General features: G+C 36.9%; 1 protein-coding gene across 5 annotated transcripts in view; it reads right to left on the bottom strand.

Moving 5' to 3' along the window:
• CDH9 (cadherin 9) overlaps nt 1-24131 on the bottom strand; it is a 182768-nt gene that overhangs the window by 44540 nt on the left and 114097 nt on the right. For 4 of the 5 annotated variants that reach the window (XM_036764988.1, XM_036764997.1, XM_036765001.1 and 1 more), the window contains exons 3-4: nt 21059-21178; nt 20259-20426 (exon numbers count right to left, since the gene is read on the bottom strand). In XM_036764988.1, coding sequence (XP_036620883.1) covers nt 20259-20426; nt 21059-21178 — 288 coding nt within the window. The remainder of the gene's footprint in view (nt 1-20258; nt 20427-21058; nt 21179-24131) is intronic. The other variant, XM_036765007.1, reaches the window with a different exon arrangement.

Genomic DNA, 24131 nt, shown 5'->3' with positions numbered 1-24131 from the left:
GCATATTCCCTTCAACTACCCTAATACTGAGGTCTCATGAATCATACTCATCATCTTTCCATGTAGGAATGTAAACAAAACAGTTCAACTTTAGTAAGTCCCTTGCAATTTCTGTTTCTTGATTACCTTTTCATGCTTCTCTTGATTCTTGTGTTTGAAAGTCAAATTTTCTATTCAGTTCTGGTCTTTTCACTGAGAAAGCTTGAAAGTCCTCTATTTTATTGAAAATCCATATTTTGCCTTGGAACATGATACTCAGTTTTGCTGGGTAGGTGATTCTAGGTTTTAATCCTAGCTCCATTGACCTCCGGAATATCGCATTCCAAGCCCTTCGATCTCTTAAGGTAGAAGCTGCCAGATCTTGGATTATTCTGATTGGGTTTCTACAATACTCAAATTGTTTCTTTCTGGCTGCTTGCAGTATTTTCTCCTTGATCTGGGAGCTCTGGAATTTGGCAACAATATTCCTAGGAGATTTCTTTTTGGGATCTATTTGAGGAGGAGATCGATGGATTCTTTCAATTTCTATTTTGCCCTGTGACTGTAGAATATCAGGGCAGTTCTCCTTGATAATTTCCTGAAAGATAGTATCTAGGCTCTTTTTTTGATCATGGCTTTCAGGTAGTCCAACAATTTTTAAATTATCTCTCCTGGATCTATTTTCCAGGTCAGTGGTTTTTCCAAGGAGATATTTCACATTGTCTTCCATTTTTTCATTCCTCTGGTTCTGTTTTATAATATCCTGATTTCTCATAAAGTCACTAGCTTCCACTTGCTCCAATCTAATTTTTAAAGTAGTATTTTCTTCTGTGGTCTTTTGGACCTCCTTTTCCATTTGGCTAATTCTGCCTTTCAAGGCATTCTTCTCCTCATTGGCTTTTTGGAGCTCTTTTGCCATTTGAGTTAGTCTGTTTTTTAAGGTGTTGTTTTCTTCAGTGTATTTTTCAGTATTTTTTTGGGTCTCCTTTAGCAAGTCATTGACTTGTTTTTCATGGTTTTCTCGCATCCTTCTCATTTCTCTTCCCAATTTTTCCTCTACTTCTCTAACTTGCTTTTCCAAATCCTTTTTGAGTTCTTCTATGGCCTGGGGCCAGTTCATGTTTTTCTTGGAGGCTTTTGTTGTAGGCTCTATGACTTTGTTGTCTTCTTTAGGCTGTATGTTTTGGTCTTCTTTGTCACCAAAGAAAGAATCCAAAGTCTGAGACTGAATCTGGGCGCGTTTTCACTGCCTGTCCATATTCCCAACCAACTAACTTGACCCTTGAGTTTTTCAGTGGGGTATGACTGCTTGTAGACTAACGAGTTCTATGTTCCACTTTTGGGGGGGAGGTGCCAGCTCTGTCAGAGCCACACTCCTCCTTCCCCAAGGACCCCCAGTCCAGACTGAGCTTAGATCTTCAGCAGGCTGTTGCACTCCTGCTCTGATCCGCCACTTAATTCCTCCCACCAGGTGGGCCTGGAGCCGGAAGTAACAACAGCTGTAGCTGCCCCACCTCCGCTGCCCCCCGGGGCTGGAAGCCGAACCGCGAACTCCTTCCACTCCCGCAGCTTTTCCCACTAACCTTCTCCGCAGTCTTTGGTGTTTGTGGGTCGAGGGGTGTGGTAACTGCCGCAGCTCACATATTCAGGGCGCTAGGGCCCCCTCCGCCCAGCTTCTGTTCTGGATCGTCCACGCCGCTCAGGCTGGGCTCTGCTCCACTCCGTTCCCAGCTCCCAGCTCCGTGTGGAATAGACCTCACCCAGAGACCATCCAGGCTGTCCTGGGCTGGAGCCCTGCTTCCCTCTGCTGTTCTGTGGGTTCTGCCATTCTAGAATTGGTTCAGAGCCATTTTTTATAGGTTTTCGGAGGGACTCGGGTATGGAGCTCACTCTAGTCCGTGCTTACCAGCCGCCATCTTGGCTCTGCCCCCCGAGCTTAGATATTTCACTACCAGTGGGAGAACTTATTCACTTCCTACCTTGACAGTATATGTTAATCTGTATAATTGTTCTTATTCCTGTTTGCTGTTGGCTCGAATTAATGGGTTGATTTGCTATTCACTAAGTGTGACAGTCTTTGTATAATTGGCATTTAATGGGAAGGAAGTTGTCTTTGGATATATTTTTTGGAAGCCTTCTTCCTTGTTAAGAGATAGAGATCAAAAACACAGCTTGAATCTAAAATTATTTCCTCTGAAACAACAATATTTAAGGGACAGAGAGATAAAATTCCCAGCCCCCCTCCATAAGGAGAGCAGAGTGACCAGCAACATGACATCAATATTTTGTTCCCTGCCTGGAAGGAATCAAATTTACCCTTGGATAAAGGTAAGTGGATAAAATTTTAGAGATAGCTATTCACATCTCTCTGTAAGTCAAATCTATTCTGCCACTTGACGACACACATAACCTATATGGGCATCATTCAAACACACACACACACACATATACACACAAACACACACATTTATTTTACTATATATTGGAAATAGCAGCAGCTGCTGTTATAGTCAAAATAGCATGAAATCTGGATTCAAGTACCGGCTATTCTACTTATTGGCTATGTGACCTTAGGCTAGTCACTTACTTTCTTTGGACACCATGTGTCATGACTATAAAAGAAATATAATAATGTTTTCACTGATGGCCATACAAGGTTATCATGAAGCTCAAGTGAGTTTTCATATAGAAAGCACGAAGGGAAATAAAAGGTTAACCACATTTATGGCATTATTATGACATAAACTAATAGCTAAACATACTTTGAAACAATTTTGGTCTTTAAGTGTATTTAACAATTTTTTTTTGCAATTCTTTTGATGAGGATGGTGATGATAATGAATGAGTTGTTTAGTAAAACTTTTTTTAATTGGCTAAATTGTTCTTTTTCTACAGCAATATATCATGGTAAAATGGGAAAAATAATTCTTCTTTACAAAATTCTAAAGCTGTGATGATTCTTGTGGCTGGATATGTGGGATGCTTCTTAGCTCATAATTCCCAACCCAGTAAGAACAAAAACAAAAACACTACCTAAAGAGTAGTTCCAGATGCCATTGATGACAATTTCAACCTGTGTGACTGGGTAAGTCACATAAATTCCCTGAGCCTCAGGTTTCTCGACTATAAAAAAGAAGGGGTGAAGTGGATAGCTTTTGATGTCCTGCATATTCTATATCTATGATTCTTCAATCTCCAATTCCTTTTTGCTGTTTAGTTGTTCAGTTATGTTCCACTCTTTGTGAATCTACGGCCCATAGCACAACACTATCTTTTATCCTTCACTAACTCTTGAAGTTTGTTCCTCTCCTTGTTCATTATTTCATGATACCACCTATCCATTTCATCCTCTGACATCCCCTTTTCCATTTTCCTTTGATCTTTTTATAACATTAGGGTCTTTTCCAGTGACTTCTGGTCTTCTCATTTTTTGGCCAAAGTATCTAAGCCTCAGTTTCAGCATTTGACCTCCCAATGGGTAGCCTGAATTAATTTATTTTATTATTGATTGGTTTGATATCCTTGATGTCCTAGGGACTCTCAAAAGACTTCTCTAGTACCAAAACTTGAAACCATCAATTCTACATTGCTCAGTTTTCCTCATAATCCAATTCTCACAGCCATACGTTGCTCCTGGAAAAACCATAGCTTTGACTATATGGATCTTTGTTGACAAGGTGGTGTCTCTGCTTTTAAGTATTCTGTATAGATTTTCCATACCTTTGCTTCCAGGGAGCAAGTGTCTTTTAATTTCATGGCTGCACTTGCCATCTGCAGTGATCTTTGGGTTGAAGAATATAAAATCTGATGCTGCTTCCATTTCTTTCTCTCTGTTTGCCAGAAAGTGATAGGACCTATTGTCAAGCTCTTAGGTTTGTTGTTTTTTTTTTTAAATGCTAATCTTCAATCCAGCTTTTGCATTCTCCTCTTTCACAATATCATCAAGAGGTATCTTAATTCTTCACTTTTTGCTATCAGAGTGGTGTCATCTGTATATCTGGGGTTATTGCTATTCTTCCCAGCAACCTTAATTACAGCTTTTGATTTATTCAGCCTGGCATTTTGCATGATGTACTTTGCATAAAAATTAAATAAACAAGGTAACAATATACAGGTTTGTTGTGCTCCTTTCCCAATCTTAAACCAACCAGTTGTTCCATGTTTAGTTCTAATAGTTGTCTCTTGGTCCTCATAAGTGTTCCCCAGGAGACAAGTAACATGATCTGGTACTCTCATCTCTCTGAGGACTTGCCACATTTTTTTTGTGTGTGATCCACATAGTCAAAAGCTTTAGTGTAGACAGTGAAGCTGAAGTAACTTTTGTTGTGTGCATTTGTTTTTTTTTTTCATTCATTTGTTTTTTGGTTTGTTTTTTGGTTTTCTAGAACTCCTTTGCTTTCTCCACAATCCAGTGAATGTTGGCAATTTGGTCTCTAGTTCCCCTGTCTCTTTGAAAACCCTCCTGCTTTTCGGGTAAGTCTTGGTTCACATTGCTGAAGTTAAGTTTGTAGAATCTTAAGAATAACCTTCTTAGCATGTGAAATGAGCACAATCATTTGGTAAATTTAACATTCCTTGGCATTGGTCTTCTTTAGGATTGGGGTGTAAACTGATCTTTTCCAATTCAGTGGCTACTGTTGTGTTTTCCAAATTCACTGGCATATTGAGTGTAGCACTTTAAACAGCATATTCTTTTAGAATTTTAAGTAGTTTAGCTGGAATTCCCTACCTTTTTTTAATGGTTTCCTCAACAGAACCCATTACATTATTTTACATAATTTACATTATGGAATCCCTAGGTTCATTCAAATTCAGGTCCAATGTCACATTCTACATGGGCTTTTTTTTGGTCCCTCACCCCAATTTAGTGCCCCACAAATGATTTTTCATTTATTTAGTATATTTTTCATTGACTTCTCTGTAGCAATATTATTCCCTTCCTTAAAATAAGCTCCCTTTTAGTAGACATGTTTTTACCTTTTGTGTTTGTATCCTGTCCCAAGAAGGAGGTACTTAATAAATCTTTGTTAGCCTGAATTGAATTAAATTTTACTTAGATCAAAGTTGTGGCAGAAGAGTAGGAGGAGGAAGCATGTTTTGCTGCATGAGAAGCAATCTAGAAGAAAGGAATTACTGATGGACTTTGAGTTAGGAAGTCCTGAATTCAAATCTCAAATGACTGTGTAATTATAAAAAAAGCATGAAAGTTCTCTGAGCCTTAGTTCCCTAATTTGTGAAATGCAATTAGGACTATTCATTGTACCCACATAGCAGGTCAATTATATGCCTCCAAGGGGTCATTGTATGTGTAAATGGGCTTGTTTTGGGGAAACCTCAGATCACCCAATCTGAAGGGACTCCACATCCCTTACCACATGGGTAGGAATAGTTTCTTAACCTTTTATGATGAGCTGGAGAGGCACAAAGGCTGCATCTTTAAAACTGGCAAGTCACTTTCTTTCCGAGATGCTCTTTTGACCTCACTACTGTTGCTATGGACTGAGTAGGTAAGTGGGGAATAATTTTCTTAACCTGATTTCCATCTTACTCCTTGGTTCTGAGGGTTTCTTGCCCTGTGGGTATTTATGCTGTTTTATTTCATCTATCATTCTCAGTTCTAGGTACCATAAGAGCAGACCCAAAAGTCTGGACCAAGGGGATCTTGGAACCTAGATTCGATGAGAAACGCTGCAGTCCCTAGAACATCAGGGAAGCTCTGAGAAGACAGTGTGCCTAGGATTCAAGCTTAATGGGAGTTTTGGACAGGGAACAAGAACTGTGCTCTATAGGAACTGAGCCATGACATGAACCTAACCCCCTTCCCAGAGACTAAGCTGGCACAAAAGCAAATTAAGCCCCATATGTTGGAGAGTTAAGTTTGTATATTTGTGATTATACCTATAGAAGTAAATATTCTTTTGAAAAGGTAATCTGTTAGTGGCCAAATGCAACTGGGGTTCTGGGGACTACCCCTAAACTTAGAGGAACACCATCAGTGGGGCTGAGGCCAATGGCAAAGACCCTAGGCTGTCCCAATTTCTCTTAAGAGTATCATAATGAATATTGATGCAAAAATTTTAAATAAAATATTAGCAAAAAGATTGCAGCAACTCATTACGAGAATAATACACTTTGACCAGGTAGGATTTATTCCAGGAATGCAAGGCTGGTTCAATATTAGGAAAACTATTAGCATAATTGACCATATCAACCACAAAACTAGCAGAAACCATATGATCATCTCAATAGACGCAGAAAAAGCCTTTGACAAAGTACAACACCCATTCCTATTAAAAACACTAGAAAGCATAGGAATAAGTGGAACCTTCCTCAAAATTATAAATAGCATCTACCTAAAACCATCAACAAGCATTATTTGTAATGGGGATAAACTAGATGCATTCCCAATAAGATCAGGGGTGAAACAAGGATGTCCATTATCACCCCTATTATTCAATTTGGTACTAGAAACATTAGCTGTAGCAATAAGAGAAGAAAAAGAAATTGAAGGAATTAGAATAGGAAAAGAAGAAACTAAATTATCACTTTTTGCAGATGATATGATGATTTATCTAGAGAATCCTAGAGAATCAAGTAAAAAACTACTTGAAATAATAAACAACTTTAGCAAAGTTGCAGGATATAAAATAAATCCACATAAATCCTCAGCATTCCTATACATTACTGACAAAGCCCAAGAGCAAGAGATAGAAAGAGAAATTCCATTCAAAGTTACTGAAGGCACTATAAAACATTTGGGAGTCTATTTGCCAAGACAAACCCAGGGCCTATATGAACATAACTATGAAACACTTTTCACGCGAATAAAATCAGATCTAAATAAATGGAGAAATATCAGTTGCTCATGGTTAGGCCGAGCTAATATAATAAAACTGACAATTCTACCTAAATTAATCTATCTATTCAGTGCCATACCAATCGAACTACCAAAAAATTTTTTTAGTGAACTGGACAAAATAATAACAAAATTCATTTGGAAAAACAAGAGGTCTAGAGTATCTAGGATATTAATGAAAAGACATGCTAGAGATGGTGGCTTAGCCACACCAGATATCAAACTGTACTACACAGCAGCAGTCATCAAAACTGCCTGGTACTGGTTAAGAAACAGGGGTGTGGATCAGTGGAATAGGATAGGTACACAAGTAGGTGAAATCAACAAGTTTAGCAATCTACTCTTTGATAAACCCAAAGAGGCCAGTTTCTGGGCTAATAATTTACTACTTCACAAAAACTGTTGGGAAAATTGGAAAATGGTAGGGCAAAAACTGGGCATAGACCAATATCTTACACCATATACCAAAATAAAGTCAAAATGGGTTCATGATTTAGGAGTAAAAGTTGATACTCTAAGTAATTTGGGAAAGCAAGGAATAGTTTACTTATCAGATTTGTGGAAAAGTAAAGAATTCATGACCCAACAAGAGATAGAGAGCATTACAAAATGCAAAATGGATAATTTTGATTATGTCAAATTGAAATGTTTTTGTACAAAAAAAGCCAATGCAACAAGAATTAGGAGGGAAGCAGAAAATTGGGAGAAAATCTTTGCAAATAGTATCTCTGATAAAGGCCTCATCTCTAAAATATACAGGGAGCTGAGCCAAATATATAGGAATACAAGCCATTCCCCAATTGAGAAATGGTCAAAGGATATGAACAGGCAGTTTTCAGAGGAAGAAATTAAAGCTATCTACAGGCATATGGAAAAATGCTCTGGATCACTGCTGATTAGAGAAATGCAAATCAAAACAACCCTTAGATACCACATCTCTCCTGTCAGATTGGATAAAATAACAAATCAGGAGAATGATAAATGCTGGAAAGGATGTGGGGAAATTGGAACATTGTTGCATTGCTGGTGGAGTTGTGAGCTGATCCAGCCATTTTGGAGGGCGATTTGGAATTATGCCCAAAGGGCACAGCCACAGCCACAGATATATGGATTCCGTGAGGACCAACCCTGACATACTGCGCTTTTCTCAGCAACCTAAGGGGCAAGGACAACTCCAGGGGACTCACGATGGAGAATGCTATCTTCATCGAGACAAAGAACTGCAAAGTTTGAATACAGACTGAGGCACACTACATGCTCGCCTTTTCTGCTTCTCTTTTGTTTTTGTTTTTGGGGTTTTTTTTTTTTTGGTTCTGTTTCTTCTTTCTCATGAATCATTCCATTGGTCAAAATTCTTCTCCACGACTTGACTAGTGCATAAATCAATTCAATGCGAAGTTATACATGACAGTTATATGAGACTTCATGCCGTCTTGGGGAGGGAGGGGGGAGGGAGGGGAGAAAAACTGGAACTCAAAACTATGTAGAACTGTGTGTGGTAAACTAAAAATAAATAAAGAAATTTATAAAAAAAAAGAGTATCAGAGAGTCTTAGGGCAAGGGTGAAATAATGTACCTGGTGTTTCAGGTAATGAGACCTAAGACAGACAGTGTTACATATATAAAACCATTTGATAACCTTAAAATTGGTTAGTATTATTAAAAGCAACCTGAATATATAAACTGAACAGAGAAAATACTGCCTCTTGTGCCACTTATGCAGAGATTCTTTGGGTAGTATGTTTGCCTATACTACAAGGAGACAGTAAAGATAAAGCAGTCCCAAAAATGAATTTCAAAGATTTTAAATGATCAAAATTGCTTTGTTTTAAATTTTGAGACTTGTCCTCAGTCTTTAGGCCACATAGAAGGGAGTGTACTGGAGAAGCAGTTCATATTAGATCACATTGCTCTGGGTAGAACAATCCTCAGAAACCATCTGGTCAAACCCTTTCATTGTGTAAATGAAAAAACTCAGCTTGAGGGGGTTAAGCAAAGTTCCTAAAGTCAAACATAGGAAACAAACTCTGGAATCATTCCCTGAGTTCAAACACATATTCTATAATTCAAGAATCAGTATTTTTTTCCTGCTGAGCCATACAGTCTGTTTGTGCTAAGTTAGAATTACTTATCCTGAAATGTGGACAATATTATTATAACTGGAGAGATGATTGGAAACTAAGTACAATAGTGTTTATGAACCAATTTGAGCTTCTCAAAAGAAATTATAAGAATTCCTGATCTCATAATGTTGTGATTCATATTTATAAAGTAGTCAAATCTACTAAAAATGTTTAAGTTAGCACCAAGGCATTTATTTAATGTATCATGGAACAATTGATTACAAAGAATGTCTTTCTAAATTTAATAAGTACTATTTATTAGAAAATGAGTTTAAAACACAAATAAATATTGAAGATGTAAAAAAGAGGTTTTATCTACTAGTGCAGAAGCAAATGCTCACCTTTTTGTCAATGATATAATTTATTTATCAAACACAGCAAAAGCACATGGTCTAGATCTGATAAATACATTTAAATGAAGGTTAAGAATTATCTGGTGGATATAGGTAGTTGACAGCTGAAATATAATTTAAATTTTATTATCCAAAGAAGCTCAATTAGATGGGATTTCATTCAATTCTCTGCCCCTCACAGTGGCATAAGTGAAACCATATTATGTTAAAACTTTGAGAAACATTTAAAATTTGTCAAGGATAAATTATATGCCAGGTTTACATGTACAGACCATGTTGATCATTTTTTTAGAAAAAAAAAGTTTAATAAAAGAAAAAAAATTAATCTACATTATGACAAATGACTTATTTGGACACTTCATTTCATTTTTAAGCTTCTATTTAGAGTTTTATACTTCCCAGTTATACGTAAAAACAATTTTTAACATTCATTTTTAAGCTTTGAGTTCCAAATTCGGTCTCTTCCTCTTTCCCTTTCAGCCCCCCTCATTAAGAAGGCCAGCAATTCAACATATGTTATAAATGTGTAGTCATGCAAAATATATCCATAATACTATGTTGTGAAAGAAAGCAGACATGAAAAAAAAAACTCAAGAAAAATAAATTAAGAAAAAAAGTATGCTCCAATCTGTATTCAGACACCATCAGTTATTTCTCTAGGGATGGAGATCATTTTTCATCATAAGTTCTTCAGTTGTCTTGGATCACTGTATTGCTGAGAATAGCTAAGTCATTCACAGCTGATCATCCTACAATAATTGCTGTTACTTTGTACCCATTACATTTCACCTAGTAGTGGTAAAGTTACCTCAAACAGCATAGTTTTATAGTCCTTTGGACATAGTTCCAAATTGCTCTATAAAATGGCTGAATTAGTTCACAACTCCACCAGTACTGCATTAAAGTCTCATTTTTCCCACATCCCCTCCAACATTTGTCATTTTGCATTTTCTGTCCTATTAGTCTAACAGGTAAGAGGTAGTACCTCAGAATTGTTTTAATTTACATTTCTACAATCAATAATGATTTAAAATATTTTTTTCATATGGCTATAGACAACTTTGACTACATCTGAAAACTGATCATAATCAATTAGGGAATGGTTCTTATTTTTACAAATTTAACACAGTTCTCTATATGTTTGAGAAATGAGGTCTTTATCAGAGAAACTTGCTTCAAAAATTTTTTCACAGTTACTATTGCTAACTGTATTCCCCTCCACCCTATCCTCCCATTTATTCAGTTCTCTTTCACATTTCACCCTGTCCCTCCTCAAAAGTGTTTTCTTCTGATTACCCTCTCACCCAACCTCCTCTCCCTTCTATCACCCCCTCCCCTTCTCTTATACCACCCCCCTCCTACTTTCCTGTAGGGCAAAATAGATTTCCATACCAAATTGAATGTGTATGTTGTTCCCTCTTTGAGCCAATTCAGATGAGAGTAAGGTTCACTCATCCCCCCTCAATTACACCTTCTTTTCTTTTCTCTGTTATGTGAGATAATTTGCTCCATTCTATTTCTTCCTTTCTTTTTTCCCATTCCATTCTTCTCTCACCCCTTAATTTTATTTTTTTATATACCATCCCTTCCTATTCAACTCATACCTGGGCCCTCTGTCCATATATACTGCTTCTAACTACCATAACAAGGAAAAAGGTCTTATAAGTTACAAATATCATCTTCCCATGTAGGAATGTAAATGGTTTAAACTTATTAAGTCCCTTATGATTTCCCTTTCCTGTTTAATGTTTTATGTTTCTCTTGACTCTTGTATTTGAAAGTCAGATTTTCTATTAAGATTTGATCTTTTCATCAAGAATATTTGAAAGTCCTCTGTCTCATTGAATGTCCATTTTCCCCCTGAAGGATTATATTCAGTTTTGCTGGGTAGGTGATTCTTTGTTGTAATCCTAGCTCCTTTGCTCTCTGTAATATCATATTCCATGTCCTCCAATTCTTTAATCTAGAAGCTACTAAATCTTGGTTTATCCTGACTCTATCTCTACAATGCTTGAATTGTTTCTTTCTGGATACCTGTAATATTTTCTCCTTGACCTGGGAACTCTGGAATTTGACTATAATAGTCCTGGCAGTTTTCATTTGGGACCTCTTTCAGTAGGTGATAAGTGGATTCTTTCAATTTCTATTTTACCTCCTGGTGCTAGAATATCAGGGCAGTTTTCCTTGATAATTTCTTGAAAGATGATGTCTGTGGTCTTTATTTTGATCATGACTTTCAGGTTGTACAATATATATATTTTTAAAATTTTCTCTCCTAGATCTATTTTCCAGGTCAGTTTTTTTCCCAATGGGATATTTCTCATCATCTTCTATTTTTCATTCTTTTGTTTTACTGTTTTTTTCTTTTCTAATAAAGTCACTAGCTTCTATTTGTTCAATTTGAATTTTTAAGGAATAATTTTCTTCAGCGAACTTTCAGACCACCTTTTCCATTTGGCCAATTCTGCTTTTTAATGCCTTCTTCTCCCTATTGGATTTTTTAACCTCTTTTACCATTTGGCCTAATTTGTTTTAAGATGTTATTTCCTTCTGTATTGTTTTGTCTTTTTTATTAAGCTATTGACTTTTTAAAAAATTATCATTTTTATTTAATATTTTACTTTTGCACATTGATTTCCACAAGATTTTGAGTTACAAATTTTTTCCCCATTTCTACCATCCCCCCCCATTCCAAGATGGCATATATTATAATTGCCACATTCCCCAGTAAGCCCTCCTTTCTGTCACCCCACTCCTGACCCCAACCCTTTTCCCCTTACTTTCTTGTAGGAGAGAATAGATTTCTATGCCCCATTCCCTATACATGTTGTTTCTCAGCTGCATGCAAAAAACAAGTTTTTTAAGCACCTGCTTTTAAGATTTTGAGTTCCAAATAGTTTCCCCTCTTCCCTTCCCACCACCCTTCCTTGAGAAGGCAAGCAATTCAAGATTGATCACACCTGTATTATTATGTAAAACACTTCCATAATGCTCATGTTGTGAAAGGCTAACTATAATTCCTTCCATCCTATCCTGTCCCCATTTATTCACTTTTCTCCCTTGACCCTGTCCCTTTACAAAAGTGTTTGCTTTTGATTACCTCATCCACCTATCTGCCCTCCCTTCTATCATCTCCTCTTTTTTATCCCCTTCCCCTTATTTACCTGTGGAGTAAGATGCCCACTTCAGTGGGTATGTTATTCCCTCCTCAGGTTGAATCTGATGAGAGATTCACTCATTCCCCCTCACCTGCCCCCTCTTCCCTTCCTACAGAACTGCTTTTTCTTGCCCCTTTTATGTGAGATAATTTAGCATATTCTATCTCTCCCTTTCTCCCTCTCTCAATATATTCCTCTCTCACACCTTAAATTTATTTAAATTTTTTAGATATTATCCCTTCATGTTCAACTCACCCTGTGCCCTCTGTCTATATATATGCATATTCCCTCAACTACCCTAATACTGAGAAAGGTCTCATGAATTACACACATCATATTTCCATGTAGCAATGTAAACAAAACAGTTCAACTTTAGTAAGTCCCTTATGAATTCTCTTTCTTGTTTACCTGTTCATGTTTCTCTCGATTATTTTATTTGAAAGTCAAATTTTCTGTTCAGCTCTGGTCTTTTCATTGAGAAAGGTTGAAAGTCCTCTATTTTATTGAAAATCCATATTTTGCTTTGGAATATTATAGTCATTTTTTCTGGGTAGGTGATTCTTGGTTTTAACTCTACCTCCTTTGATCTCTGGATTATCATATCCCAAGCCCTTAGATCCCTTAATGCTAGATCTTGTGTTATTCTGATTGTGTTTCCACAATATTCAAATTGTTTCTTTCTGGCAGCTTGCAGTATTTTCTTCTTGATCTGGAAACTCTGGAATTTGGTGACAATATTCCTAGGAGTTTTTTTTGGGGGGGATCTTTTTCAAGAGGTGATGGGTGGATTCTTTCAATTTCTATTTTACCCTCTCACCCTAGAATATCAGGGCAGTTTTCCTTGATAATTTCTTGAAAGGTGATATCTAGGCTCTTTTTTGGATCATGGCTTTCAGGTAGTCCAATAATTTTTAAATTATCTCTCCTGGATCTGTTCTCCAGTACAGTGCTTTTCCCAATGAGATATATTTCACATTCTCTTCCATTTTTTTTCATTCCTTTGTTTCTGTTTTATAATATCTTGATTTCTCATAAAGTCACTAGCTTCCTCTTGCTCCAATCTCATTTTTAAGGTGGTATTTTCTTCAGTGGTCTTTTGGACCTCCTTTTCCATTTGGCTAATTCTGCCTTTCAAGGCATTCTCCTCCTCATTGGCTTTTTGGACCTCTTTTGACATTTGAGGTAGTCTATTTTTTAAGGTTTTATTTTCTTCAGTATTTTTGGGGTCTCATTTAGCAAGTCATTGACTTGCTTTTCATGGTTTTCTTGCATCACTCTCATTTCTCTTCCTAATTTTTCCTCTACTTCTCTTACTTCCTTTTCCAAATCCTTTTTGAGCTCTTCCATGGTCTGAGACCAATTCATTTTTTTCTTGGAGGCTTTTGATGTAGGCTCTTTCACTTTGTTGACTTCTTCTGGTTGTATGTTTTGATCTTCTTGTCACCAAAAAAAGGAATCTAGAGTTGGAGTTTGAGTCAGACTTTGTTTTCACTGCCTGTTAATATTCCCAGGCAACTACTTGACCCTTGAGCTTTTTGTCAGTGTATGACTGCTTGTAGAGTAGAGAGTACTTTGTCCCAAGCTTCAGGGTCCAAGCACTGCTGTTTTCAGAGGTACTTCTACTCCACCGTCAGTACAGGCTCTGTCACAGCAGCACTTCTCCAACCAAGATTGCAATGCAGATCCAAGCAGCGCACAGCAAAAGAACCTGCCTTTGTGCCCACAAAGCAATTCTTGCATTTCCGCTCTGATCTGCTGCTAGATTCCTCCCACCTTGTGAGTCAGGGACTCGGGAAACAGCTGACGCTGGAACTGTGGAAGAAACCTCAGGAGTTTCTTGCTGCTGCCACTGCTAAGGCTTCACCACATATGCCACCCCCAGGGCTGGTGATTGCACCTCTCTGAACTCTATTCCGCAGTTTCCCAGTAACCTGCTCTTTGGCGTTTGTGGGTTGGGAATTCTGGTAACTGCCACAGGTCAGTGATTCATTCCCCTCAAGCCTGTTTCAGCTGTCTGACTCCTGGTCTGGTCTGTCCTGGTGTGGCCCACACTGGGCCATGCTCTGCTCCCAGCACTGTGTGATAGACCCTTCCAGTGACCATCCCAGCTCTCCTGGGCTGGAGACCTGTTTCCCTCTGGTATTTTGTGGATTCTACAGCTCTAGAATTTATTCAGAGCCATTTTTACAGGTGTCTGGAGTGATTTGGGGGACAGCTTACGCAAGTCCCTGCTTTCCAGCTGCCATTTTGGCTGTGCCCCCTTGACTTGTTTTTCATGATTTTCTTGCATCACTCATTTCCCATCCCAATTTTTCCTCTACCTTTCTTACTGATTTTCAATATCCTTTTTGAGCTCTTCCATGGCCTGAGACTAGTTCATTTTTTTTCTTGGTGGCCTTGTATGTAGAAGCTTTGTTGTCTTCTTCTGAGTGTGTGTTTTGATCTTTCTTGTCACCATAATAGCTTTAAATTGTCAGAATTTCCCCCACCCCTTCCCCATTGTTTGTTCATTTTCCCAGGTTATTAGCTGACTTTTTACTGTTGGTTAAGGTAGGGCTCTTCTTCCAGGAAGGAGGGCTCACTGTCCCAAACTTCAGGGGTTTTGTGCAGCTGTTTTCAGAGATACTTCTTGGGACCTGTAAATTTTCAGTTCTCCCAAGGTGGCATGATCTAAGTAGAGGTGTCTGCTCCTCTGTTGGCCTGTCTTGTCTGTGAGTGAACACAAACACTCTTTTCTGACCTGGAACTGGAGGAGGGTCCCCCCTCCACTACTGCCATAAGTTCTGGTGTGATAGTGTTCCTCCTAGCCCTGGGACTTCCACCCAGGATTGTGACCCAGATCCAAGCATGGGCAAAGCAACAGAGTCCTACCTCAGTGCTATCAAAAAGATTCCTGTATTCTTCTCACCAATTATTCTATCCCCTTACTATCTGTGGATTGATAGCTCCAGAAGCAGCTGCTGATTCTGCCTCTGCTGATTCAGTGGTTCTCCAGTGTCTGCTCCTGGTTTGTTGGGGTCAGGGCTGTGCCGGCAAAGACTGCACTGGACTGAACTCCACTCTCACCCTGGTGGAACAGACCTTTCCTGCTAACCTTCTAAGTTGTCTTTGGTGTCTGTGGGATGAGAGGTCTGTAAATCAACACTGCTTCTAGTCATGCAGTCACCCTGAGGCCTCCTCTTGGTTTGGGCTGGGGGTGGGGGTGGTGCTGTTCTACACTGGCAGTGCTCTGGACTAAGCTGTTCTCTCACCCTGGTACAACAGCCCTTTCCTGCTGACCTTCCAAGTTGTCTTAGGCTGGAAATTTGTTTCACTCCATCTTTTTGTGGGTTCCGCTGCTCTATAATTTGTTTAGAGTCTTATCTTTAGTGATATTTGACTCTATCATCTTGGCTCAGCCTCCCAGTGAACATTTCATTTTCCAACAGTTGTTTTGGTATCACAGTGACATGCACTGATATTAAGATAAATTCAAAGATCTGCCAAGTGTCTTGTTTAAATTGATTTTCCAAACTGGTCCCAGATATTAAACCGTACTTTGACTGGGAGACAACCTTTATACAGTACTTTATTATTTATGAAACATATTGAAATACACAATCTCATATTTTCCTCCCCACAATTGATCTTTGAAGTATGTAATTCAAGTTTTACTAACCCTGTATTAGAGAAGAAGAAACTGACTCAGAAAGTGGAAATGCCTTGCCCAAGGCTAAATAGTAAATGGCAGAACTACTACTCAACATAGTGTCATTTGATTACAAATTCACTTTTTCTCACCTCCTACCCCTAGAGAATGAGGGATGCAAAGAAAGCACAATAGAAGAGAGAGATTAGGACAGGAATCTACTGTTATGGAATTGATGGAATTCTGTATCACAAACTTTCTTAACAGGACAACTTCAAAGTATCATAGTAGTTTTCAATTTTAAGAATGCTTTCCAAGCTCCTAATATATGTTCTCTCATTTTATCCATTAAAAACCCGTTGAGGCATACTGTACAAGCAGAATCTTTCCCATTATATAGAAGAGAAAGTAGAGAATTAGAACAATTTTACTTTTCTGTAGTCACACAGCTCCGTGGCTGTACTGGAAATAAAAATCAAGCCTTCTCATGTTTAAATTCATTTTTTCCAGTGTAATCTCATGCCTAAAATATGTAATCCTCTTATGATATTGTCCAAGTTTAGTTTAGACTATGGCTAAGAATAACTTGAAGAAACATTGAGAGTCTGTCTTAATTGGCTATTGTAAGGGATACGTTTTAAGGGAATTTCATGTTCACATAGTGCTTGCAATTCACCAGCCTAGACAACTCTGAGTTTCAGAATTTTCTCTCTCAAAGATACGTCATTATTGTCATCATCATCATCATCATCATCATCATCATTATCATCCTTCATTCATTCATCATATATTTTTGAGCATCATATCCCTTTGTGTTGCTCTTAACTATAGCCAATGCCATCCTTACTAAAATGAAAACTTTTTCTTAGCATTTGAGAATTGTAAATATGATTGTATGATATAAACACACATCCAAATCTCATTTTAAGACATTCTGCGATTTTAATCTCAATATATTGGAAAGGTGATGAATGAGAATGAGAAAATATTTATGTATTAGGACAGGAAAGACTATTACTATAAAATCAAGTGAAGATTTAGGTTGCATAAAAGAGTCATAAGAGCAATATAATTGTATAATGCATCTATATAAATCACTACAAGATTTTTATTGATTTTCTCTTTCAACAAATTAAAGATGACTTTGCGTTTTTTAACACAAAGGGCTGAACTAGAAGATTCTAAGTACTGATAGAGCCTTCCAAGCTATAAAGTTTTCAAATTTTGTCCCAGTGATGAATTGTATGTTTATTATTAAAGATTCTGCCTAGTTAATTTCGAGATACATTACCAGAAGGTTGTACGTCCTAATACCACTGGGGAATATATTTTGTTTTGTTATTAATTATTTTGTATTGTGGTTTTTGTCCCCAGAAAAATGCTAATTAAGCTGTGGAGAAGAGATGTTTCAATCTGAGGCAATGGGAGCAGTAACCATACTGATGGATTTCTTGTGTTATTGAAGAAAGCTAATTTTTATGTGCTATTTTTAAGCACTGCAGTTTATGAGGCATTAGATAATTTATATCCACCTGACAAAGACAAAATAAGAAGCATCTAGGAGTGATTCTCTGATATATTTTGCTAATGTTGACAGGCATTCCAAATAGTTCAGATCATAAAAGGCACTAGGCAATTTTGAATTTATACAGCAATGCTTCCACAATAGAATTTTAATGTAAACATGTTTTAATTGAGAAAGGATTGGACTTAAAGTCTTGGGTTGAAGTTCTTCTTTTGGTAAATTCTGTATGTCACATTACTATGAGAATGTCACTTAGCATGTTAGTGCCCCAGGAAACTAGAAAGAGTATGTTACATACAAGTTAATCATCTGCATCAATGAGAGGAGTTTCTATACTTGGCATTCCTACAGGGGTGGGGTACTGTTGCAATAATCCGGCTAGGAGCTGCTGTGGGGGTGAAAAACCAATAACAACCAGCTCACAGAATGCTGCAAGCCCAGGTTCTTTACATCTGCTTTACCAAGGAAAGCAACGTTAAGGGGTTAACAATCTTATTTTAATACAGCATACAAATATTCACTTAGTTCAGGGGAAAAAGCCAGCACCCTGAACTTCAGAGGAAATACAAACAAATTACAAACAACAACAGACAGAATTTGTCTGATTAAAATCTCAATTCATAGTTACCAGAGTTTAACCAAGTCTGGACATCTGGGTTTACAAGCTGGAGGGCTCTTAACTACAGCTACCCAGAATCTCCACATCAACGCACCACCAAGAGTGTAAGCCCTAAGCAAATAGCTCTGTCTTCTCTTTTTATGCAGTCGTTAGCTGTCAGCCCTCCTCAAAAGTCATCTGAGAGACCAGAACGTAAGCTCTTCCTATTGGCTCTGGTCTTAGCAACTCCCCTTAGGACCGTGGGGGTTTCACACCTACATTGACTTAGCACCTAATAGCTAGGGGTTTGGGGCCTACTTGGGAGTGAACATATAATCTGACCTCCCTTCATGGGCCCCACCTGGAGCCCCACCTTAGTTACCTAATTTAATCAAGGAGATAAAGGCCAAGACTCTTCAAGGGCATTTGGTTGAATAAGTGCTAAGAGCCCATCTTGATCACCAATACATGTTGATTGCCAATACAGGTACCTGCATCCTCAAGGCCACATGTAGCCCTCTAAGGTATGGCCCTTTGACTGAATCCAAGCTTCACAGAACAAATCCTTTTATTGGGATATTTGGATTCAATCAAAGCATCATACTTGAGGACCTAGAGGGCCACATGTGGCCTCAAGGCTGGAGGTTCCCCACCCATATGCCTGTGAAATCACAGGTCTGCACAAATGAACAATAAATATTGGAAAACATATGAAAGAATGAAGGCTATAATATCCTATTTCAGTTAACATATATTAGACAATGGAAACTACTCTGGATCATCATAAATCCCTGATCAGATCTGAATTGGTGCTTTGTGGTGAAGCCATTTATTTGTTCACTCATTCATTCGTTCATTCATTCATGCATGCAATGCATCTTGAAGTTTTTTGTATACTTTATCGGTACAACATTCATTAACATCCAGTTGGTATTGTTGTTGTTTTGGTTGTTATCATAATGAAATGAGATAAATTTGTAGTCCTGATAGTGATGATTAGGCATTGGCATGAATGAATGTGTGTTGATTAAACTGACTAGAATTAGTGGACCTATTAATAATTCTGTCATAATTCAGACAGGCACAGGTAAAATAACTAGTATAAATAGTGTTTTATATTTGAAGAGCTGAGCTCAAAGCTTGGGGTGGTGCCAGGGAAGGACTGGAATGATTTGTCTCATTAATCTTGTCTCTATTCTGATATAATTTATGATACCTTCCAACTCCTCCTGAGTATGAGGGCTTACCATTTACCAATTTGGAATGTGGTAGCATGATATGGATTGATAAGTAAGGAGAGTTCATAAAGTGAGAAGGTGTGTTGATGAGAAGGCAGAAAAAATATGAAGGGCTATGGCCTGACCCTCTAGCTGGAGAGAAGCATGAGGGATTTAGCCAAAATAACTACAGTACTTTGTCCTCAAAATTCCTTCTACTACCCAACTCAGTCCTAGTAAAATTGAAGTCCTTTTTGTTTTGCTTTGTTTTGTTATTGAGTCGGTTAAATGATGGTGGCTAGTCAGGCTTGTCTTAGACTTGCTACCCAAGTGATCCCAGGCAAATTATTAAACATCTACCAAGCTTAAATTCCCTCATTTATAAAAAACAAATAATAATAATGGCACCTACCTCATAGGGTTGTTGGGAGACTCAAGTGAGATAACAATTGTGAAATGTTTTGCAAACCATATACATATATGTGCATATGTACCTATATATATATATATACACACATATGCACACTTGTATGTATACATGTATATTTTATCTATGTATGTATGAGCATCTGTATACACACATGTACCTATACATGTATCCATGTGTATATGTACATATGCGCATTATGTGGGCTGTGTGTGTTTTTGCATGTATATTTGTATATATACAGACGCATATACATACATATATACACACACAAGCTATTAATAGATATGTATATTTTAGAGCTTTTTCCACTGATTTATATTTTCAAAATAATGGGGCATTATGAAAGTAGTCTTCAAAGAAACTTCAAATATATGTTTCAAATATCCCTTACTCTGCGGGAATCTTGGAGGATTGTTGTTGACATCAGTTAAAGTGATGTTCACCGTGGTTGTTCCTGATAATCCACCCATCTGTCCTCCCATATCTTTAGCCTGGATGACCACTTGATACTGCTCCCTGTTTTCTCTGCTCATATCTGGTAATGCCGTTTTTATAATGCCTTTTGGAGAAAGGAGAGAGAAGTCATGCATTTTAATACTAAGGTTTTAAAATGGATTTATGCAAGTTATACCAGGCAGATGTTAATCACGGCAAACAAATAAAATTTAGGTATATTGAAATAAGCTTTTCAATCCATGGTCAATTTAATGTAATTGCCAGAATACAGAGCCTTCTAGCCCTGCCATTGTTCACTGTATGGTCTTTGCTAAATCAATTTAATTATCCTTTTGATAACAAACATTAGCTTTTCAGTCAATGCAAATCTTCTTGCCAAATGTTCTTGTTTCATTTTAAAAATTGTCACAAGCTTCAGGGTTTGTCTCATTCTTAGATTGCCCCATGTTTTAATTGTATGCATGAAGCTCTATCAATCTTTTGGTTTTATAGTTTAAATCTAGACACAAGAATTTATAGCACAGTAAAATAGTGTTTTAAAAGTAATGTACTTTTTTTAAAGAAGAAGACAACCCCCCCCCCTTGGTGATCTTTGAGTCATATAATGAATGAATTTTTTTGAACAATAAGAACATGCTTTAAATTATATAAAAAGTGAAAGATGTAAAGAATTCATTTGACATATGTCTCTAAAATGATTCCATTAGCAATAATGTTCAAATATTATTTTCTTACCGGATTCTGGGTCCACTGAAAAGTATGGTTGTCCTTGAAGTATGCTGTATACTATTTTGGCACTATTTCCATAGTTGGCGTCATCTGCATCTGTTGCCATAACTTGGATAACAGATGTACCTAAAGAAAGATTGCCGCCACAGCAGACACACAGATGAACACAGATGAGAATAAGTCAAAATGTTAAATAATGAGTTGGAACATCTTTTTTTGGTAGATTATGATGAATAAGCATTAAATCAGGGAATCATGAAGTCTTGACTTTGATAAATACTAGCATCCACGGTAATGGAAGACCCCCTGGACTTCCTCTCCCCTCTCCTCCTTTTCCTGTCTATTTTTATTAATTTAAATTAGTTTATTTTAATCTGGTTATACCCATAAGTGTACATTGAATAATCATAAGATCTTATCACATACATGGATGCAATGTGATTTATTTCTACATTTTTATCTGTTTGAAGTACTTCGAAGGGAAACAATTTTTACCACTGATTATAGTATATGCGTAATTTTCAGATAATGTAATGATTGCTAACTGAAGAAGAACAGTCAATGCTGAATACCACACTTACAGCCTTCCTGCTGCTCCTTATTTGTATAATTTTAATCATCCTTTGTAAACAGGATGGGATACAAAAAGAACCACTCTTTTGTTATGAGTCAAATAAAGGAGGGCCTGGAAATAAAAGTTTTGATATATTTTCTTTTTGTGCTTGTGTTTGTCATATTTACGTAACCACAAAATATTTATATACATCTCTGTTATTCTGCTTATACAGGAAAAGCTAGGTATTATAGTGGATAGAGGGCTGTGCCTGGAGTCAGGAAGACCTCAGTTCAAACCAATATCAGACACTTAATAGCTGTATGACCCTTGGTAAGCCACTTCACCCCTGTTTGCCTCAGTTCCCTCAACTGAAAATTTGTATAATAATAGCATATAGTAGATGCTTACTAAATTGTTGTTCTCTTCGCCTTCTTTCTATAAATAGGCTTAGGGAAGCAGTGTAGACTAGTAAATAGAGCTTTGGACAAGGAGGCAAAATGTCTGAGTTTCAATATGACCTCATGATATATTGCATGTCTGAGGATCAGTCTCCTCAGCTGTAAAATGTATATAGAGGCAGTATTAAATAGTGAATAGACATGTGATCATGGAATCAAGAATTAGTTCAAATCCTGACTCTTAGAAATACAAGATGTGTGACTTGAACTCTATGCTCCTTGTTAGAAGTAGATTCTCAGCTAAATCTTCCCATATTGAGTAAATTGCATATTAAGTTAAAAAATAGAGGTAATAATTATACCTAGATTTCAGTTTAATTGTAAGGATCAAATAAGCCAATGTTGGCAAAGTACAAAAAATATTAGAGAGAGAGAGAGAGAGAGAGAGAGAGAGAGAGAGAGAGAGAGAGAGAGAGAGAGAGATAAAGAAAGGGGTGGGGAGAATGTCAGCTTGAATTTTGGCAATTTAACAAATCTTCATGTTTAATTTTCTCTTGCCAAAATCATCTAACTGCTTTTCTTATACCTAAATGATAATAGAATATGAAATAAATGCTACACAATGATTTAAGTCTTTTAGACATGATCCATCACATAATAGCTTCCAATAGCTACAGCTATTGAGCTATAGTGATAGTCTCATTGTTTGTTGTCCTCAGATTTCTACAAAGAATGAAAACACAGCTTTGACATTTCATTTATGCACATCTATGTAAGTTCCAGTTGGTTATGAATATAATTTCTTCTTTCAGAAAACATGTTATTTGTCATTAAAATCCATTTCTGACTGAGTGTGCTGACCCAATGATGTACATAATTGTACTTACAACTGCATTTTCCATCTCTTCCTATGAGTAATAACAAATTTGTGTACCATCTATCCTCTGATAAATGCTCCAGCTGTAAGATAACAAATAGGTATTTTTTGCCTACACTACAGGGAAACTGAGGCAGAAAGAAGGGAAAATAATTCTGCCTGCATCAAGATTATGATTCATCTATGCAATAGTAGTAAGCAATTTCCTGTTTTATATTTCAAACTGTTCCTTAAATCACATACTGATATCTCTGTATAATATATGTTAGAATGTAGGCTGACTGCCTTCCACAGAGATACAGGGAATCACCTGAGGATGAAACTTTTCAAGATTATACCCAACACAGAGCATAATTTTAATCATGATACAGATTGGAATATGACCCCAGTTCTTCTACTGGAGTTATTTAAACTTTTTACATTGCCCTCAAGACTGACTTGCATGCATACAAAAGACTTCATGTGCAAATAGCACATTTTCTAAAGGCTCAGAAATATTTTTTACCAACACAATTAATACCTTAACGTCTTAAAAGTAGCACTGTAAAAGAAAAAGAAGAAGAAGTCAGGAAGAAACAACTTCATGGAATAAAAAACTACAAACCCTTAAGCCAAGTTCAAAATTAAAGAATAAATCATTTAGTTTCTCAGACTATAAGGGAACAGAAACCAATGGCCTGAAGATGGAGGAAAGTAATTCCTATTTGGAAGAGTAGTAGTGATAGGAAATGGGATAGAGAGGAAATGTTTTACGATATTAGATGAATTTATCTCAGATATGGTGAAAAGTCTTGCAAGTTATTATTGTGTCACAATGGAGAAGGCTCAGATAACTTTCTTGTATTGCTGATAAAGAAAAGAAATGAAAAACAAAAAAAAAATCTCCAAACCAAAACTAGCTAAGTGACAAAATAAGAAAAAGCAAGTGCTTTGGGTCTTTGAGTCTTGCTTACACTGTAGGAAACACTGATTAATTTGATAACCTTAATATATTCAGAAGATAATGAGCAAATATTTTAAATGATTTTAGCTTACATAATCTCAGTAAAATTAATAAAATTCTTTTTACCAAAGTTCTTATACTATGTTTATAAATTTCAAGATACATAGTTTCCACACTGTTGAAAACACACTATTTGAAGAACGATACCAAACTGAAAATCAAATGGTCCAATCCCTAATTTGAACTGGCTATTTTTAAAACTATCTGGTCTCAGACAAGTTTTATGTTGTGCTGTGGAGAAATAA

Source organism: Trichosurus vulpecula, chromosome 1 (genome assembly GCF_011100635.1).
Source record: "Trichosurus vulpecula isolate mTriVul1 chromosome 1, mTriVul1.pri, whole genome shotgun sequence".
Lineage (NCBI taxonomy): Eukaryota > Metazoa > Chordata > Mammalia > Diprotodontia > Phalangeridae > Trichosurus > Trichosurus vulpecula.
This window is presented reverse-complemented; position numbering and strand designations above follow the sequence as displayed.